Genomic DNA, 21,394 nt, shown 5'->3' with positions numbered 1-21,394 from the left:
AGATATTTTCAACCTATTCTGCCATTCATGTATGTTTTCTTTTGGAGGTTTTAGTTTCATATGCCCCTTCCAAACTTACCTGTATCCCTAATGTTTTCAGCATATTTACTTACCTGTGACTTACGTGTCTCCCTAGGGAAATAAACATTACATGCTTATGCATATAAGTCCTGGGATGTGCCCCCTTTACATCCCTTGAAATTTTCAAGATGCTATCGTAAACGGGAGTAATGCGTCCACCGAAGAATCGGTGCATCGGAAGACACGTAAAGCCCCCCCTGCGAGCAGCGGCTGGGCAAGGTTTTTCCCGTGACCCGACACCTGCTCTACCTTCAGTTGTTGCCGCCACCCGCCCGCTTCCGTTCCTTGTCGTCCCCCGAGGAGAGCATCGCCTCACTTTGGACGGCCGCCAAATACAAACACGCACACGTCGCTCTTTTAAGCCGCTCTTAACGGCCAGTCCCACGCTGGTACATACCGCCCACCTCTCTCTTTCCGCTATACACGTTTCAACGCTCGCCTGACCATTTCTCCTCTTTCCCACAGACCTTACTCCTCGTTATCCTATTTCTATACCTTCTCCCAGGTCCCCTCCTCACTTTCCATGTTGTTACCGCCGAATGGTTTTGACCCCACTAATGACATGGCCAATCTCCCTTTCCCACGTTTGAATATCTCTCCTATCTTTTTTTTTTCGTGGCCGCTCCGCCGCTCTTTTGAGCTCTTATCTGTTTATACTCCTTTCACTTGGGTGGCATCAATCCGAAGATGTTTCCCTTCCAGTCTCTACTGGCCTCCGAATCCGTGTGTTTTCGGTCGGAAACACGTATTTTTTCACTTCCTCAGTTTAAAAGTGAATCAAATTTAACTCTATGTTCGTCATTTTCTCAGAGAAAGACAAGGCATGTTTTATTCTAAACTTCTATTGCATAGCGAGTCAAATTAATTCCCTAAACAGTTATTAAATAGGACCTCCATACGTGATTTGTGCGCGTGAAATCCTATGATCGTCCATCCCATTTTTTATGAGAAATTGTTTATGCTATTAGTCAGTAAGTTAGAATTTTTTACTTATTATTTAATTTATTCACATTATTTTATTATTTATTTTTTTAAAATTTATTATCAAAATATTGCATCACCTTCTTCACGTTTGTCAAACTCTCTTTTCCAAATCTCTGCTCTATCTTATGATTTTATTCATAAATGCATTTACTCTTCGTTTCGGATGCCTCTTCTACCCTTCGCATGTGCATTATTTAAAAAAATCAATGTCAAAGTTTCACATACCACTTCCCAATGCTCTACGTATTGATTGATGACATTTTGTAAGTGCCAAATAATTTTGTGCATGGAAACGGAATTGATTTAATTTTTTGCCATTTCTTTCCTTATAAATAATATTGTAGCGTTAACATATCACAGTATTATTTAAAAAAGGCATTTTATAAGCTTAAATATTATATTTACCAATTGTTACAAATCAGAATAGGTAGAAAATTCGGAATTTACTGTAAAATTTCTCACTATCTCTCTAACGCCGACGTAGCTGTATGCACATCCCACTGATTAGTTGTAATCGTAGAAATGCGGTTTGTTCAATTAAACGCTGGGCGTACTTAATTAAAAAACAATTTTAGAATTAAGCTTATCTTTGTGTAGAGCAACAGTGGTATGAACTCTATCCGTGTATCTAACACGTCTCTTAATTGAGATGACGTTATGCAGCAGTAAAATTAGATTTTCATTGTGATATGTTAAGCAAGATGATGCGAGGTACCGCATCTCCAGTCTAATTTTCGAGTCCTTTTTTAACTGTAAAAAGAAGTTGCTGTCATTAATTTGATAACATCAATAACATAGTCGCGGTGATTAGCGCTTCTGGTTCCGCTGCTTAGCGGCAGCAAGTTACATGGCATGCATAGGTAAACATTAATTCCCTCAAGCTCGTAGCCGCTGATCACGAAGTATGTAAGTTGATACTTCCCAGTTTTCGCGATTTATCTTCTCGGTTTTCTTCCTCCCTCTCTGACGCACTTGTTGCCTTTCGTTTATCAGTGAGTGGTAGAGGTTAGGATGCCCGTCACTAATCTATCCTATCAAGTTTCGCCAGAATTTCTCTTTTTATTCATTCGGGTCAAAAGATTTATCCTGGCGCACGTTTTCGGAGCGTGAGTTCGTTATTCCTGGCGTTCAATTTAGCGAGCCTTTCTTTTTGTTTTTGGCTCTTTGTTGGAGCAATGATGAATGCAGCCTCTTTCCTAAGGTTTCATTGAGGATGAAGTTTCTGCACCGGAACGATGCTTCGCGATTAATGGCGTGAATTAACCGTTCTCAAGCGTTTATGTAATCGCATTTCTTCTTTTTTTTTTTTAATCCTCGCGATTCGAGGGTTTCAACGCAGTCGCCGTTAAATTGAGTTTCAGGGAAGATTCGACACCCAGCCCACACCGTTTGCGGAACTTATTAAAAATCTCGCTGGAATTTTTCACCGAGTTTTTGAGCAGACAAGGGATGAAATAGCATTTGATTTCCCTATTCATGTGAAATCGGTTTTAAAAGTTTTGGTTTCTTCCTGCTAGTAGAGTCCCTATTCGAATAAAAAAACTATATTTATGTTCTTTCCATTCAATAGCTACGTTTATGAGTCTAGTATTAGCTTGTAATTTAATTATTTCTCATTTTTTGACATAGAAACATTTATATTGTTTGATTATCATGCATTTTAGTAAATATTTACCGTGCTCCAAGGCGTTTGTACAGAGGTTGGGTCATTGTTTCAAACGGAAGGAGAAAAGACATGTTACCTACCCCAGTTGTAATATCATATTTTCAAATACTAGCCTTCAGAGTGTCTTTATTTCAAATTTCTAAACCATGCCCGTCAAACATCATCGAGTAATAAAATTCTTATATATAGATATATGTAATTTTGTTTATCGTATTCTGTAGGTTCTATGCCACTCATTTCGGGAATTCGATCTTTATAATTTATCTTAGCTGCACCCTCTGTATTATCAATGCATCCCTACTCTTTATCAAACTCTTCATCGATATTATTTTTGCTTCTCCATATATGTAATGTATATACGGAAATATTTATTTTTCATGCAGATGTTTTAAACCTAAAGAATCAACCGTCGCATCAGAATCGTATGAGCCTATTAAAATACTGTTAACATATAGGGCGAATGCTAAATATGGTTTTTAACTGATATTTTTGATTTCATAGAAAGATTCCAATACTTGTTAACTTTGAAACAAGCTCTATTTTTTTTGTTATCCTGACCACTACATTTAAAGATTCTCTAACATTTACGGCATAAATTTTACTTTTGAAAGTTTCGCTTTCTCACCATTCAATTCATTGTTCAAATCCAAACGTTAAAATGATGTTGATCAAAGATTCCTGTTTAAGGTTAAGCCAAGAACGCTGGACTATCGTGATTTTGCTCTCAAACCGCGATCTAGAGTGAAGGATATTGGAGTAATTATAAGGGTTCAGTAAAGCATTGATAGTATAATCTAGTTTCAGGCGAAATTAAGAAAAAATGTCATCTTTGCAATCTCATATATAATATACTTTTGTACAATAATAAATATCGCAGGGTCAGAAAATATTCTAGGCGAACACAGACATTACGCCAATAGTATGCATTGATGCGATTCACATTGAGATTCGCGATATTTATAGTCTCTATTGTGATTCTTGATCCTGACTTCGGGGACGAGGAATTGTTCTGCGCTCGTTAAAATCATTACCATTAACCTGATCGGTGGGCTTAATATCAATCATCGGCCCCAACCCACCCTCGTCGATCCCGCGGGTAATGGGCGAAAATTTAAATATCCCGAGTCTTTCTTAGCGTCCCTAATTGCGAGGGAGTTGGGAGGATATGTGTGGGAGGACTCGGAGGATGCATCCCCCGGTGCAATCCCATCATTGTGTCTCCACACCACCACCACGAATAACCCCCTTCCCCGCTCGCCAATTAACTTTCGAACGTTTCCGCCGTTAGCCAGCGTTCTTCCGGCCCTATTTTCTCTCGCTACCCCCTCCCTCCGCTACCCCATTCGACTCCCACCGTTCCCCTCCTCATCGAAGGGGCGACCTGGTAATCCCTCCCGTCCAACTTCCCTCTACGGATCCGTGCACCACCTCCTCCGCGACCCCTGTGTTCTCTCCCTCCTGGCCAATTCCCATCACATCTTTTCCGTACCTGCTCAGTGGAGCAGCGAAGCCGTCTTTACTTCTTTTTACCCTCCTCTCTTTTCCTTCCTCCTCCGCGCCCCACTGCCACCGTCAACCCTCCTCCCCACAGTCCTAATTTGCACCGTCGCCCGCCTGCGCACAAGTTTCCCATTACGGTCTCCGGGCATTATTTTTGGTGCCCCTGGTGAACTTTTTATTTTCCTTTCCGTCTCGTGCGATCAATCTCAATTCCTCCCCCCGCCTCGTACACTTATTTGTCCCAATTACCTCCTAAGCTTGAAAATAAATTTAATGTGGAGTTCATAATTTATAAACAAATGCTTTATTCATATAATTTTGATTTGGGATAGAGTGAAAATACACCGAATAATGTTATTCTGGTGTCAAAATATTTTTATTTAATTGTTGGCCGAGTAAAAATTAATGCTTACAACATACAATTTAGTGCTCATTCGGAGAAACATTTTTGTAGATACGTACCAATTGATTATATTTTTCATATCGTAATTCATCTAGGCATATAAAAATATGACAAATATTTGAAGCCGTCTTGTAGTTGCTATCTATCTTCAATAGACTTTTTTATATAAATGATTGTGGAGAGTACTCACGATTTAGTAGGCATGAGTAAATCAAATTTCAAAAATAATCAAAGTAAATTGTAATTTAAAAACGGAGTAAGCACTGGAGTGAGCCGTCAATCAAGGGGATTCAATGCTAAATATACTTTTTTCTATTATGGAATTTTATCATTAACTTATACAGTGGTGATATCATTAGGTGAGAATTGAAAATGAAGCAAGAAAGTTTAAAGTAGGAAAAACATTTTACTTAATCCCAAGAAAATGTCATCCACGGTAAACATTGGAAACAACTGTTATCTTTCACTAGAGAACTTGATTTCTGTGTTCAAATTATTTTCCTGACTTTCGTCAAGTGCTCATTCTGAAATGTTGCTTAAAATTACGGTTGATTACAATGATAATTTACCTTAGAGAAATCCTTTAAGTTTAATGTCGGGTTACTTTGACTTTTGCTTCAAATTTCAATTTCTATTTTTATACTAAGGCTAATTCCCAAATGTTGTTTTAAGCGGGTGGCTGTAAATAAATTCTCAAGATCAGGTAGCACTAATGTCTTTACTATGCCAGTAGGTGTTTTTTTTGTATGGAGCATTTTTTACCGTTCAAAAGATAAGCAACCTGGCGCAGAGGCAAAAGGTCTTTAAGAGAATAGTTGGTCTCTGTGGCCAAACGCCTATGGCCACTGGCCGGGAAAATTCATTTTATTTTTCACCCAGTCTTAAGAAAAAAGTGCATTCTATATTGATCAACTGACGATCACTTACCAAGTATCAATTATTTCTCTGATCACGATCCGGAATGTCACGATAGATCCAAATATAAATATAACTGTCTTCATTATTTCTCATCGTTGCTCTTATGAATCAAGTACCTATCAATAAAATTTAAATGCACAAGCTAAATTTGACCGTGAACTGTTACCTATCGACGATCCTACCTGCGCGTTTCGTCAAAAACTGCTACGGGCGTACAGACAGCGTTACTCAGATGTTAAGCGAATTAGGCTGGGAGCCATTGGAGACTCGGAGGCTGCGCGCTAGGCTTAGAATGCTTGAACAATTGAGAATGGATATCTTTAAGAGCGACACATAGAACATAATATTAGAGCCACACTATATTTCCAGATCCGATAGAAGCGATAAATTAAGAGAGATGTTTTGCCGAACGGATAGATATGGGAATTCGTTTTTCCCCCGAACCATAAAGGACTTAAATAAACGCTAGTACCAACCTCGTTAGAGTACTTCATTTTTTTAGCTGTAAACGGCTGGTGTCCTAACACCCCCTGCCACACGCCTTTTAGGCGGCTTGCAGGGTATTATATAGATGTAGATCAAGTATTAAATTTTAACTTATAAAATTGGCATTAATTTTAGAAACGTTGTTGGCTCATTATTCTTACAGTTAGTATTAATTCTGCCTCAGAGAAACTGACTTCTTGGTAAAAACTGGTATTCCGATGTGAGTACTTCATTTTTCTACTTTCCGGCTGTGCATAGACAGATCATGATGAATTTTCGTGGAGTATTCTTGGTTATTCCGAATCTATGATTGATGAACTGCCCATGTGAAATGATATGAGGGAAGAATTTTCGTGCGGACGGCGAGACGTCTTCTGTTTTTGCGATCACCGCCAAGAGAGAAACTCTCGGCACTTACTCCTCGCGGTGGAGAGCCCAATTCAACGCCGAGATGGAGCAATAGTTTAGAGAGATGACGCAATTAAGGAGGGCGGATGCGGAATTTTAACGCGATCTCAGGTGGTGTGCCAGCGCTGTCGAGGTTTATCACACGGCGTAAACGGCCCCTCTACATCGCTGCTGCTGCTGCTGTGTTGTAATTATGACTCTGAGTGCACATCATAAGTCCGCGAAGTGTCTGGCGGTGTAATCGCCGTTGACCGCAGTCTGGGGGCCAGACTAGGGAAGAAAAACTGTATCAAGACTCGGTCGAGATTATGTGGAACTAATGACCAGCATGAACGGCTCGTGAGGTAATAGCGTCATTCGCGAAAATGTTGTCTCTCTAAGTGTCCTCTTGCGATAGCCGGACGATAGTGTGTGCCGGTCTGGCCCCGAGTTTAAAGTCTGTTCTGGTAACAAGCGAATGGAATTGATCGCAATTGCTCCACCTTGAGATCGCCGAATGAACAGTTTCGAATGAACTCTCGCGTACCGGAAATTATAAGATTGGTTTACCCTCTTCTGAGTGTGGAGCTTTAAATTGCAGCGAGAGTATTGCAGTGATTATTTGGAGGATTAAATAGCTATTTTAAGAAGTAAAAGCTCTGTAAACTTTTTGGGTTCCAGAGATAATTTTTCTCTCTATTATGATATACTCCTATTATGATCAAAGTCTAATTAAAATATTAATGGTCGCGTATTGACGATGGAAAGACATTTTTTGGAAGCGCAAGCAAATTTATATTACCTATTAATCATCACAGGCTACTTCCTCTGTAACACAAGCATGTTATTGCTTATAATAGCGATGCCTTTTTTTTAATAATTATTTAGGCTTATTATAAAAACGCAAAGAGGCCTTGAAATTTAAGTATTGTTTTTATTCTCATAAAATACGAGTATATAATCAGAATATCAATGATTCATTTGCTTCCAACAGCCATCTTGGTAAAGTACTCAAGTCAAAAATATAAATTACCCAGAATCAACTGCTCATTAGATAATACTTACAAAATAACAACAGCTGACACGAAAATATTTACGGCCTAATTTCGCCGAGGAATTTTCAGTTTTATACCGAGTCAATTCAAGTTTAATAAACGTCTTTATTGGGCGAGATTGGGATTATTAGAATTGGATTAGGATTAGATTGGGATAATTGGGATTATTATTGGGTTTATTAGTATAATTTGAATTGTCTTATCCAATCGATTCACCTTGACTTGGGGCTATTTATGCCATAGCCTTGGCTAATCTCATTTCTTAAATCATTCCGTGCATCTCCGCACTTTTTCTTCGTGGTGGAGAGCCTAATTCAACAGAAGGGTATTTTGAATGAACAGTCTTTATGTAAGCCTTATTTTGAGAGATCAGTACAATAGATGTATCAAAACAGGCAGAGTTTACACCGTTAAAATTAATGATCACTAAAAAACTCGTGTGAAAGGAACACTGTACTGTGCACAGATTTTGAAAATGATACTCATGATGAAAAAATCGAGTTTAAAGAATTACTATGGAAGATACAAATGAAAGTGAACTATTCCATCTGGTTCTTCTCGATCATATTTATTATTTCTTCTTCTGTGGAGTAAGTAACATTATTTTGCAGCCATTGCTGCTTAGATACTATTTACATTTTTTGATTATGAGACTCATTTATACTCATTATGTTTACTTTGTTGCTCTAATATGGATAAGTTGATGAAATAACTTTTATTTTCCCAGTCAGCTTATTTACCGACTAGAAACGCCCTCGTCTCCATCTTCGAAGTGTTGTGTATATTGAATTATTGTCCTATTTTACCTTGATTTCTATAAATTATCGGTCTTTTCACATAATATACAACTTTCAGGTCTTAAACGGCAACCATGCTTTCATGTTTTCTTTTTTGCTTTGAAATCTTCATTAAGTGCAAAAGCGTTTATGAAATAAATGGGAATGCCCATTATTAATATCCGTGAATTACACTTTTGAGAGAAAATATAAAATCTACCTTAACCCTCATATGGATTCGCTGCGCCTTAGCGGCGCTCGTGGTTTTAAAAGTGGTGTAAAAATTTTCCATTCCAATGAATCATTTTGAAATTTTCAGTAGTCTATTTTTTCTGCTTTGTGCGTCTAAATATAAAATTTTGTTAGCGTAGTGTCTATAGTTTACATTTTATTGGCCTCTAATGGAAAAAGTTACGTCGTTGGATTTTCGGCGCCGCTGCGGCGCTCAGTATTTCCTCGTCGCTACGTCGTTGACTGCACTCTCAATGTTAATGTCAAAGCAATTATGCTTCGTATGTAATGCTATAATATATTTATAATCATATTATTTATATTTCTAAACATTATAAACAAAATAAAATTGTTAAACAAAAGGAAAATATTACCATACCAATTTTGCTTTCTATTTTAGCTAAGAATCAATCTATTTGCCTCGTTATGATGTTCATTGACAAAACTTCATCTTTTTACGAGAATTATTCATAAAAACTCATGGCTAGTCAAAGTTGTTTTTTCATGGGCCTCCGACTTAGTTTTGCTTGGGCCGAGAATTTCCTCGTCGCTACGTCAGGGTCTGCACTCTCAACGCTAATGTCAAAGCAATTATGTTTGATATGAAATGCAATAATACATTTATAATCCTATTATTTATTTTTTTAACTTATAAACCAAGTGAAATTGTTTAACAAAAGGAAAATATTACAATACCAATTGTGCTTCCTCTTTTAGCTAAGAATCATTATGTTTGCTTCCTTGTAATGTTCATTGACAAAACTTCATCTTTTCGCAAGAATTATTCATAGAAACTCATGGCTAGCCAAGTTTTCCTTGTTTTTTCCGTGGCTTCCGACTTAGTTTTGCTTGGGCACCTTCTCCGCTCCGCGCCCACGTACCTGCCGCGGCAGGTACGTGGGCGCGGAGACGGCATGCCGTGGTGATAGTCGCCTTTGGGTACATCCTAGGGTGACTCTGTTTAGAATTACTCCAAGCCGCAATTCTAAGAAAAATTTAACACAATGCATTATCCGAATTCGTAGAATAATGCTTCCTCACCGTTGTGTGAATATTTCTCGCTGAATGAGTAACTGTAACTTGCCAGGAGATTCAGAAATTTCACCGACTACCGTGAAGAACACATCGCACAGTTATTGTTATATGTCTTGTACCTTTCATTTGAAAAAAAATCCCTTTGCGTCTAAGATAGTCTATACAAAATTGCAAGCGTTAATACAGTTACTGATGACGTGACAGTTTACCATTGGGGTGAAATCCAGATAACTACCCAACTAATTGTGTGATAGAAAATAATTTCTCTTTCCTGACGATGAGTTTAGACTTCACATGGTAAAAATCGTTTCATTATGAATAGGTGAAAAGACAATTTACCGTGAGGTGAAAATTTGTGAACATATTTCTCGTTTCTTTGTGTACTGAAATGCACAGATGTTTTATGCATTGGGGGTGTTACTAACGTAAAGGGGTGAGTGAGGAGGAGAAAGGAGAAGGAATGCCAAGAGGTTGTTTTGAGGTGAAGTGGTGGTAGTGTGTCGACTGCCAAGGATCGGGGAATACCCAGATCGTTAGGACAGGTAGGAGTAGAAAATCCTTATTGCGGAAAAGGTTGGGAGTGCAAGGAGGCAATTAGATACAAAAGCATGCTTTTTCTTCTTCCTTCCATCGCTGCATGAGGGACAGGGAACAAAAGCCTTGTCAAAACGCCCCGCGGTGGCCCTCCCTTCATTCCGAGAAGGTCTAGCTCGGTGGGTCATTAGGGTGGAGAGAAGTTCAATCAAGTTCTGTGGGTGGGGGGAAGAAGGTGGTGAATGACGAATAAGGGAGCTTAGTGGGAAGGTATGGACAGTCTCAATGTTTGTGTCAGTGAAACGCTAAGAAAGAAAACGGAAAGAAAATGTAAGGGAAGTCCTTCCAAAGTGAGGGTATTTTTGTCACCCCAAAGCATTCTTTCATCGGTTTCTCACGCAGAGCTGGACGAAAAAAAGGCAGCTGCTCCTTCTCCCCTACCACCAATAACACATACTTCTAAGAATTTATTTTTTTTGGATTTCCCACCAATCCAGGAGTAAAACCTAATCTGATGCACTCCCACGCAAAACATTTACCCGTCCATATCTAAGGAAACCTTTTCCTTGGGCTACACGTCCCCAGTGGGGGAATAGGGCTCCGTGGTAGGAAAAGAGTACCGACTCTTCTAGCTTCAACTCCAAAGAAGCGTAGGGTTCTTTGACACGTCGCTTGTCATCCCATATTATTTATATTTCAAAACCCATAAGACTTGATTTTTTAATGCAGGACATAAGCTCCCAGAATATTCGTAAGATTTGTCTTGATCGCCAGAATCTAGTAAAAATCACGAAAGTAACACTCGTCTCTTCTCACTTAACCTACATCTGTTCCATTATTAACGTTTAATAACTTATCCTTCTATATACACTGCAAATATATAACAAATGGGTGGACGTAGTGAAGCAAAATTATGTAATATAGGCATAAACGAATTTTATTCGGTCATCATTTTTAGTATTTAGATACATAAAATTATAAACAATATAAACATTAAAAAGCGGAGTTTGTCGAGCTCTGCATATCAGAAAAATATTTCAAACAACAATAACACATGAAATTAAAACTTTCTTTCAAAAATAACAAACAAAGGGAACTGAAATAAAGAGCATTACGGCAAGAAATGGAAAAGAATGCAGCGTTCAAGATTTTTTGTTATAACTTCTACAATAAGGGTTTAAATCTAGCAAAACACGGTAAGAAATAAAGATAATTGATGTATTTACCATTATCAATCGGAAAACTTGTAAATTCTGGCTAACTTTGAAAGATAATAGCAAAAAATGACGCGGCGCCGCTGCGGCGCCGAGAATCCAACGACGTAACTAATTTTGTAAATCCATATGAGGGTTAATAGCATGAGTAAATGAGAAAAGTATCTGATATTGGAACCTGCAAATTTGGTGAAAAAGGTTTCATCTCAGCAGTGTGTGTCGAGGTCTGTACCAAAATCACCACAGAGACAAGAAGTTTACTCTTCATCGAGAAATGGCTGCCGTCTCTGCGGCCGGTGGCCTATATGGCCCTTTGTAAGCCCTTACACTTTAATGGGACTGTCTTAAAGGGATTAGAAGGGCCATTCCCCGAACACATTGGACGCCCGACGTAGGCACCAAATTGCATATTTCACCCAATGGCTCGGAAACGACTGGGCATAATAAAAACCCATCATGCTGGCGGTCGCTCGAGGATCACGTATATATTCGCAAATAACCGTTAGAATTATTGATCAAGCACGAGACTCACCTACAGAACTTCACGTTTATCCTTTTTAGTGCTATAGCTAGCCTTTATCCCAGTAAATATTTGAAGTATTTCTATTGCCTTGAAATCATTAAACTCATTCTTGGACAGTTACCATTTCTTAGCAGATTTTGATTACTCTATTTTTGATTTAAAAAAATAAAAAAACATTTTATGTAATTCTATTTGCCCCTTTGTGAATCCAATGAAGATACCTAGCCAACGTAGTTGAATCTACGAATTGATAAAATCCTCAATCATGAACGTAATCCTTTCTTGCAAGACCGCCATTTTTCCTTCAGAAGATACAACTAATTGAACCGCTTATATAAACTTGAAAGTGCACTAGTTTCTTTGCTTTTAAAGGAAAATGACCGAATTTATCCAAATGCAACCATCCAATAATCATTAATTTTTACTTCTGTTTTAAAATTGCTAAAATAATTTTGTCGGATAACATTTATTGATACTTCATCCAGCAACATGTAACTGATTATGTGACGAAACTAGGGATTTTTGGTGGTGCCTAATTTGTGAAAATTGCTGCAATTTAATCAAAATTGATTATTCCCTTTTGTGCGTATTGACTTTTCATACGCTTGAAATTAGCTAATTTACTTTCGAAAGCGATGTCAGTAATGCCAAAAATTTCAGTTTCTAAATTAATCTTTATTTTTATTTTTAAAGGGACCTATTATTGATTATTTTAATTAAAAATACTTTCAAAGAGCTCCAATATGATGCTCATTATAAAATTTTCCACTTAAGTTGAAAAATCCCGTTTTAGTTTCATTTTTCTATTGTATTGATATTTTTATATATTTTAACATGTATTATTGATATTTTTGATGAATGAAAAGAATTTGAATGAAATCCGATCTAAAATGAAAAAAATCCAAATTATTTAAGAATGAAAATGCAAAAAATATTTCTCTTCATACTCAACCTCTTTTGTTAAATAGAATCTTCGAGCTGTAGTTTGTTTAAAAAGAACTTGAAGTTTTTTCCAAGGTTTTTGCTATTTATTATCTAACTTAGTCTATATGCAACTCTCTCCAAAAGGCCACATTATAAGAACTACATTTCCATTAAGGCTCCTCGTGGTAGCTGTTACAATTATTTCCGCAAGTCTCGTTCCAAAAATGTTGAATAATTTTTCAAATTCATGTTTCCAACGTTAGCGGAATTAAAATGAAAGTTTGAGAGCAAGGCGACGTCCAGTTTTCAAGCTAGACACATTGAATATTTTGTTATCGTGAATTAAATCAATCATACGTTAATTTACTTCTTATTTAACTTCAAAGTTCAAGTCTAAGAACAGTTATTGATATTTAAAAACAGTAATTGTAGTCAAGGGCTTAGAAAGTGTAGGAGATTAAAAAGTTAAAACCTCGCATCAAGCTTTGGGATACTTGGGTGTACCCCTCCAGTAAAAATACTTGTTTTGCTTTCCTTTAGCCAAAACCCGCGCACACTTTTTACAGCAACTCCTTACATGCAATTACCTAAATTTACATAAATTTTCCGTTAGTTTTAGAAATCCATTGAGGGTGAAGCGTCAGAGTTGATCCGTCATTACCAATCATAAATAAAGAAAAGGGAGCCGCGTTACACTCGTCGCTTCTAGAGATCATCGGCTTTAGAGTAAAAATAAACATCACGGCTAAACTGAGAGTGCGGGATGGAAGTATTGATGGTGGAGTGATGAGAACATTCGCCCAATGCCGAGTGGTCGTAGAGTTATGTTGGTTTCCTAATTGGGCAAGGTACTCGAGCGAATTTTGACGCATTGGTTCTAGGCACTAGCAATCTGCACCAGTTTCCAAGTTAGCGCGTGTATATGCTGTGGTATACTTGGGGGTGTTGACTCACCTTCATTTCCATTCCATTCCGCAGACGTGCCGTCGCAGGACTACGCAGTTCCGCTGCACGTGGCGGGCGCCGCCGGGGAGTGCGGGGGTGCGGGAGGGCCGCACCCGGCGATGCACTCCCCGTATCCGCCCCCCAACCAACCCCCGCACGCCAGGCCTAACAAGATCTCGCTCCTCAACTTCTTCCCTGGGCCGCCGCCCGTCCCTCCCCCGCCCGAAAAGTATTACGCCGCCACCGAAATATGCAAGGTAAGTCATTTACGTACTACGGGGCGTAACCTGCGCCGCCTCCCCGGAGTAATGTCCCGCAAAGAGGTTTAGCAGCAGATGAGGAAGTGCATTGTAGCTGTCCAATTTCAAGGCGAGAGGTCGACAACCGATTTCTTGCCGCTGCGACTTCCTTAAATGCCAAGTTCCTCGGGATATCCAAGCAAGACAACACGATCACGGAATTATTCCGGACTTTTGCTCTTTCGCATGAATTTCTCTGTTTTCTTTTCACGTTTCAAGTTTCTGCTACGAAAATTTTGCAAACAAGCAAGCATTTGGTTGAATAATTTTCAACAAATTATTCTACTGACATGTTTGAATGCATTTCTCTGTAATAGTAAAGATTAAATTCATTGAATTTATCAGTATAGTGTATGATAAGTACTTGCATTCCCACGTAATACAATACGGTATGAAAATTTAGCATTTGAATATGATTACATCAATAATTTCTTGGTGTTTTTTATTTATTCCATTAGTTATAGCTACAAATATATGGCACCATTATTTCCCTAATTTCAAAACATTGTATAGTCGGCATTTTGTCGAAACTGCGTGGGTATAGAATAGTTAAAACAATAGGGGCATTCCCATCCTCTAGTCAAAAATACATTTAACTTTAAAAAATGATGGGGCGCACTTCACTATCTTCGAATTCTTCACCCTGCTTCCTTCAATGTCAAGTTTTAAGCAAGAATTATTCCATAGCTTAACGTATTACTATGTGATGCTAAGAAGCCATTGCTTTCGGCGTATGCCCGTTGAAAGAAATAAAATTTGGCTCAAATCTATCCACAGATTTTTCTAGAAAGGTATATGCATGCGATTCTGTTTAATACTTCCGTTGTTGTTCCTTTCCCTATAAAATGCTTGTAAACTACTTCGGAAATTTAATCGATAGATGGTATAAAATACTTATCATCGTATTAATCAAAACCAATTTTTTCCAAACATTTACCTAAACTAAAAAAAAAGCTTGGTTTGATGTGTTCTTCATTAAAATGTACCGTCTTGTAAATTGTGGGCAATAAACATAAGTAGCAATTGTTTACTGCCAATAGATAAATTGAAAAATTTAAAAGAGTCTCACGGCAGTGACAAGTTGGCTGCCGTTACGAACCATTTATATAATTAAGAATTAAGTAATTTCTATGTAGCATAGGTTCATAGGATTTTATTTAGTATTTTAGCGCAAATAATATTTACGGTAGTGATTTAACTTGAAATACTTCCTGTATTACTCTAACTATTCCTAGACCTTGATGAACCAAAAGAAAAATATAGGCAAAAATTAATTTTTATATAGAAAACAGTTGGTAATTCAGTTTTAAGCAGGGATGGCAAGTGAAACGAAACGAAAATGTTTCGTTTAAACCCGCAGGGAAACAAAAATACGAGGCCTAGGTTTAGTTTCATTCCCGCACGAAATTAAAAACACCTAGGAGTTTAGTTTCGACCAGGAACGTAACTTTACTCCCGGGAATGAAACTAAATTAATCGAAACTCCGCTGCTCATAGTTAAGTTTTGATCCCAAAATTTGAGTGGAGGAGGAGAAGATGGAATATTTTCGACCCATTACGCTTGACATACGTGTAGATATTTCAAAAAATTGTGATTAAAAATGGAATGGCCAGTTTGCGTTCACCGTACTCCTATTCGTGGTAAAAGTATGAGTGCCCCCTGCATCTAACGGCGGTACGCCGAACCTCGGCTTCATTCAACCATACTTCGTACTCGTTGCGTGGGTCGGAACTAAACCGTTCGGAGGTGAAGAACGTGGTCCCTCTGGTGCGAAACATTATCTGCGTTTCGTTCCGTCCCAGATTTTTACTTTAGTTTACCGAAGTAGTTTCGACTCCGATTTAGTTTCGACCCTGAGTTCCGGGTTTAAATCCGTTTCGTTTTTACATTTCGCTCCGGGGAACGAAACTATTGAAATTTAAATGGTTTTGAGTTTCATTTAGTTTCTATTTCCATATGGTTTTAAGGGTGACTAATTTTAATTTTTTTCTGTTTGCCTCTTGTTGATTACTCTTTCATTCAGTTATTGATACTGATTTTTCTCCGTCTGTTTCAGCCTTCCCAGCCCCCTCCACCCCCGATCTCACCGCCCCCTGCCCCCAGAACGCAGTCCCCATCCCCTCCCCCTCCGCCCCCGCTGCCCCCGACCAGCATCCTCGAGGGCCTGAGCCACCAGTCCCCCGGCTACGGCGCCGCCACCACCGGCTCCTCGGAGGCGGAGGACGAGGGCGAGGGGGCAGCCGGGGCCCGGCACCGCCGCCGGGGGCCGAGGGGGTCCGACGCGGCCCCCGTCTCCTCGCCGCTCTCCCCGCTTTGCGAATTCCCGCGGGAGAGACTTCGCATCATCGAGCAACTCGGCCTCGGGGAATTCGGAGAGGTATTTGCGGTCCGCGCGTATGTGAACACTCTAAGAGAGCGCCTGTAGACATTTCTCTCTCTGGGTCACGGAATTGGTGCTGCAGACGTAGGGATCGTGTTCTTACTTCGAAGAGGGTTTCCTTGCGCAGACTTTGGGATCATGTTCTCATATCCGTGAGGGTTTCCTTCTCCTCTTGATTTGTGTAATGCCACCAGTGAACTCTCATAACCAAATTCGGGATCCTATGTTTGGGCAGTAATCCTCTTCAGGGTCTTAGGGGATAAGGTAGCCCAGTTTAAGTCAAGACTTGAATTCGCGGGTCGTGTGTGGTATTAGTATTCGATATTGTTGTTTATAAGATCAAAATCTTGATCCTCTGGTTTAGTAGTTGCCCACTTTAGGGTCTTAGAGGATAAGAAAACCCAATTTTAGCCCAACACTTGGCTCGTGAATGGTATTAGTATTCGATATCGTTGTTTGAAAGATGAAAACCTTGATCTAATCTCAATTAACGTAGTCATATCAGCTTTTTCGATCGATATAAATTATAAAAATAACATAATCATGCAATAGGTAAAAATCTTTCTTAAGCAATTTCTGTAAAAATACCCAGAGGACATGTTTTTAGACTCTTTCTCACAGGATCGATGCAGAAGGATTGTTTTCTTAGATTCATGAAGGGTTCCTTTTGCTGCTTGAGTTATATAATACTCCCAATGAATTTCACAAATGTTGGAGCCTTTTTAGTGTAGCTATTCAGGGTTTTAGTGGTTAACAATGAGCCCATTTTTATTCAGAGGCTTAGGAAGAGTATTAGCATTCATTTTCGCTCATTATCAGGTATCATATCCTTTTCTACGAGTTTTTAATATTTGCTACAATAATAACGTAAAAAATTATATAACTGACCACTGAAATTCAATGAAAGAAACTCGAGGCCTTTTTTTTCAAAATATTGTAATTTTAATGCCGTTTGTGTTCAAAATGATGGTAATGCACTTTTACAGCAAATATGAAATCAAAAAGCAATTCAAGTTATTTTAAAAGTATTGATGTGCATGATTAATTTTCAATTTCGTAAGTATATGGGGTATAATAATGATTTCAAATACTCCAGACATAAAAACCTCTCTGTTTTAAACGAGGATATAACTAAATTAACACTATCTCCTTTGGTTTTAATTCATAAACGTGTTCTATGCAGATAAACCTTTGTGAATATGAAGACGAAGAGAACAACGGACGGCCTCGGATAGTAGCAGTCAAGTCTTTGTTGAGAGGATCCTCGGAAACCACAAGGTAATATTTCCGTGGCTGTGCCACCCCATCAAACAAAAATCATAGCCTAATTTTATTTTCGTAGCATTGATAAATTCAACTGTTTTTTTATATGGATACCTTTCAATATTAATAGATTAATATCATTTATTGATTTATATTTTAACCTACTCTTGCCCGCGCATAGTTAAGTCGCAAACAGAGGATTCTGCCTCAAAATACCTGCCTATATACTCAGTGTTTTTAAAAGTTTTGAAACGGTAGCTAAAAAATTTAATAAACATTCTTTCCATTATTTTTTACAGTGGAAAATCGATATATTTTTTTCCAAACCGGAGTATTTAGGTTTGGTACAGTCTCAAGTGTTTTCTAAGACACTAATTATTATTTGCAAAGATATTTATCCACTGGACCAGCCTGGGAATGAGTAAAATATTTTTCACTAGTTCTAAAGGATACAGCGATAGTTATCCAAAATGTAACGGGGACATTAACATTGTGCTCCATTTCTGTTTCGTGTGAGCAACACTGACTTGTTTCCATCTATACAGGGCGGAGTTCGAGAGGGAAGTGGGTCTTTTGTGGAGGCTACGGGATCCGAATATTGCAAGGGTGCTGGGCGCGTGCCTGAGCGAGGAGGGGGCGAGGACCCCTGGCCGGGAGGGGGCCGAGGACCGCACCACGCCTCCGCTGCCCTGCGTCGTCTTGGAGTACGCCGAATACGGAGACCTCAACCAGTTCCTTCAAGAGCATCTTGCCGAGACGGCTTCCTCGCCGCTCCCTTTGAGCGCGAATACGCTAAGGTTAGTATCCCATTTGGCTGGACTGCGGGAGCTATATCGTCGCTTTATCATTCAATGAAACAGGAGAGGTTTTGATTGAATGAGAGAAATATAAATCAATTTAAGAAAAAAAACGAAAGTCTTTGTAATATATTACAAAGAAAAACATCTAAATATGGCCGGTCAGATTAGTTTACCATTAAATTTGACAATAATCTCAGCAAATAAACAAATGTTCATCCTTGTGGCATTAGGGTGGTCCTTATTTTTCGATTTTTCAATTTATTTCGGGACGGCCCCTCATTTTATGCCAAATGGTGTAAAAACATATCCTGTAAAATATTATTGCAATTGAATAACAGGAAAACTTGCCGCATCGCACTCAATGTTGAGAAATTTTCGTATTTTCGGCTGTTTTTTGGATATGAATGGCGATAAGAAGGCGCTGGTATTTTTCAACTTGATTTTCTATGGTAACTAACGATACACTGGACATTTGAAATGCTGCTCCTAAAATGTTTTCCAATTGTGACCAGTGGTTCCCGAGATACGGCCGCAAGAGTGAGCGCGCCACACACCAGGCAGATATTTGTGGTGGTATGCGGGTTGAATACGCTCAATATTTGTTGATCATTCTGACTCATCGTAAAACCATAAAATTCTTTATATAAACTTTAAAATTCGTCAATATAACCTTTAATGCTATATTTTTCACTGTTTATTGCCAAAACGGGCTAGTATTTGGACTTAGTGATTTATTCTCCATAGGTTTTGAAATATTTAAACCAGAGAAACATTAGTGTCCGACGACTTCCCGAGTTTTTTCCGACAACTTGTTTTTTATGTTGCTATTTCTGCAGATCGAATTTTCTCAGTCTATCTTAGACCTAGCTAATCACTATGCTATTTATTAGTTTTAAGATCACAAGTATTCTCAAACGTTTTCTAATTCACTAATTATTATTTTAAAATATATTTTTCCATTGGACTAGCCTGTAAATGAATAAAATATGTTTTACTAGTTCTAAAGGATATAGCGATATTTATCCAATACTGTCCTGAAATTCATTACTTTTGAAGACCGTTGATTTTTCAAGTTTCAATCTAAATAATAAGTTTGAATTGGATGGCAATCATCAAAAATAATTGGCAAAAGTGGTAAGACATTAAATTATATTTTATAAAAGGCTTAGTCTACCATTTTTCCATTTTTTAAAGATTGTGAAAACTTAAGTTTAGTTCAAAATTGCATACATGCATGCCTTTGTGTCGCTTGCATCACGAGATACTGAGAAATTTATGTTGATTTAAATTTTTTCATGATTGAATTTGACAAAATGTTCAGGAAATAAAGATATGTCGTCCTTCTTGTGTTATACTTTCAGTTATGGCTGCCTTATTTATATGGCGACTCAAATTGCTTCAGGGATGAAGTACTTGGAGTCACTGAATTTTGTACACAGGGACCTGGCAACAAGGTAGGTAAAAAGTTGCTGTAAACTTTTACGTTAAACGTGAAAATACCAATCCAAAGAGGGCCCTTCTCGTTCGGTTATATTAAGCACAAACTCATCTAAAATTTCATGCAAATCGATGACCTAATGTACGTCATCAAATGTTTGACACAAGTAAGGTTGATCTTTTTTTAATCAAAGACTGGATTTTTCTGTGATACATGAATTTTCTAAATATAACGGTGACAAGTAATTAAATATTACCTATCTCTATTGAGGCCTATGACCTATGTTTTCGGCCTTCAATATCAGTTGATGGATTCGAGTAAATAGCGGCCCTTTGTATGTGTAGGATAAGTCGAGAGCGTGGAACATGCTGGTATAAATCCTCTAATCTGTCACAAATCAGACATATGCTTCGCACTCAAATGTCACACACAGTAGTAATTAAGTATTAGCTTCATAGACTGAATTTTGTGCAATGAGTGACGTTGTTAAAAAGGAGAAAAATGCTTGAAAATCCATCCCAGAATCACAAGGACGAATACGAGACCGTACGAAAAATATATTGGAATTCTCTGCTAAATATTCTGTAACATGTTTCTTAGCCTGGTACAGGTTAGATTTCGAATTACAATAGACAGTTTTACGACGAATTTTATCTTGAATCGAAAATTTCCTGGGTTATTCTAACTTAAATCCTTAAAAAAACGGTGTAAAAATTACAGAAAATATAAATCATAATTGTTATGAATGAGGAAATAAATTCTTGCCAGCAATAATAAAATACTTGAGGAGCAAGAGGTACGCTAAGCTGCTCTCTTATCTCTTAGCATTTAATTTTTCGAAATTAACCTCTCTTTACTGGTATCAAATCAATGTTAGCGTACTTTATTGTCGTATAAGGTGTCTTTGAGGTTTTGGAAATTGAGCGACCGAAATTTGTTGTAGATGGATGGGAAATGGACCTTGGCGGATATGGCCAACTGGACACGAAGACCTCAAAGACGTCAGTTTCCATTGTAGGTTGCATTATAAATAATTATATCAAATAAAATTTTTTAGCGGGTATGCTACTCGTACTTGCATTTTTTGTGTGTACTTCAGAAATGTAATTTTGCCATTTTTGAGGAAGCAGACAAAATAATCGCAATTATGGCTTTTTAAACAACAAAGATCGAAATTTCAACTTTTGCCGCATATATGATGCAGGAAAAGGTATTTTAATGAAAATTCTTAATTTAATAAAATTAATTTCACAAATAAATTAGTTACAGCGCGTAAGGTATCGTTCCATGCACCCCTGAAAATCGCCGCTTTATTCTCTTCCTTCATGTTAGTAAACCATCACTTCTGAGATCTAAAAAAATCCAATCTTTTAACGTATTCAATAGATACTGCATATATTTCCCTGGATGAAATTAGTTAAAGATTGCTGATGAATTATCTTACGACCGTTTTATGGAGGCAACTCCGTATTTGGGGATATTTAGTGCGTTGCTCCGAATTCCATCGTGGGGCTTCAGAAAAATCGGGTGATATTTAGGTTGTGGTTGGTA

The 21,394-nt window shown here is 38.0% G+C and overlaps 1 protein-coding gene across 3 annotated transcripts in view; it reads left to right on the top strand.

Annotated features, from left to right (window-relative positions):
* The window catches only part of LOC124159493 (discoidin domain-containing receptor 2-like), a 655,398-nt gene that overhangs the window by 614,461 nt on the left and 19,543 nt on the right, over window positions 1–21,394 (top strand). For all 3 annotated transcript variants that reach the window (XM_046535354.1, XM_046535345.1, XM_046535336.1), the window contains exons 13-17: window positions 13,696–13,919; window positions 16,019–16,339; window positions 17,526–17,620; window positions 18,151–18,402; window positions 19,767–19,859. In XM_046535354.1, coding sequence (XP_046391310.1) covers window positions 13,696–13,919; window positions 16,019–16,339; window positions 17,526–17,620; window positions 18,151–18,402; window positions 19,767–19,859 — 985 coding nt within the window. The remainder of the gene's footprint in view (window positions 1–13,695; window positions 13,920–16,018; window positions 16,340–17,525; window positions 17,621–18,150; window positions 18,403–19,766; window positions 19,860–21,394) is intronic.

This window comes from Ischnura elegans, chromosome 1, assembly GCF_921293095.1.
Source record: "Ischnura elegans chromosome 1, ioIscEleg1.1, whole genome shotgun sequence".
NCBI classification, from domain to species: domain Eukaryota; kingdom Metazoa; phylum Arthropoda; class Insecta; order Odonata; family Coenagrionidae; genus Ischnura; species Ischnura elegans.
Note: the sequence above shows the minus strand (reverse complement) of the source record. Positions and strands in the feature narration are given on the sequence as shown.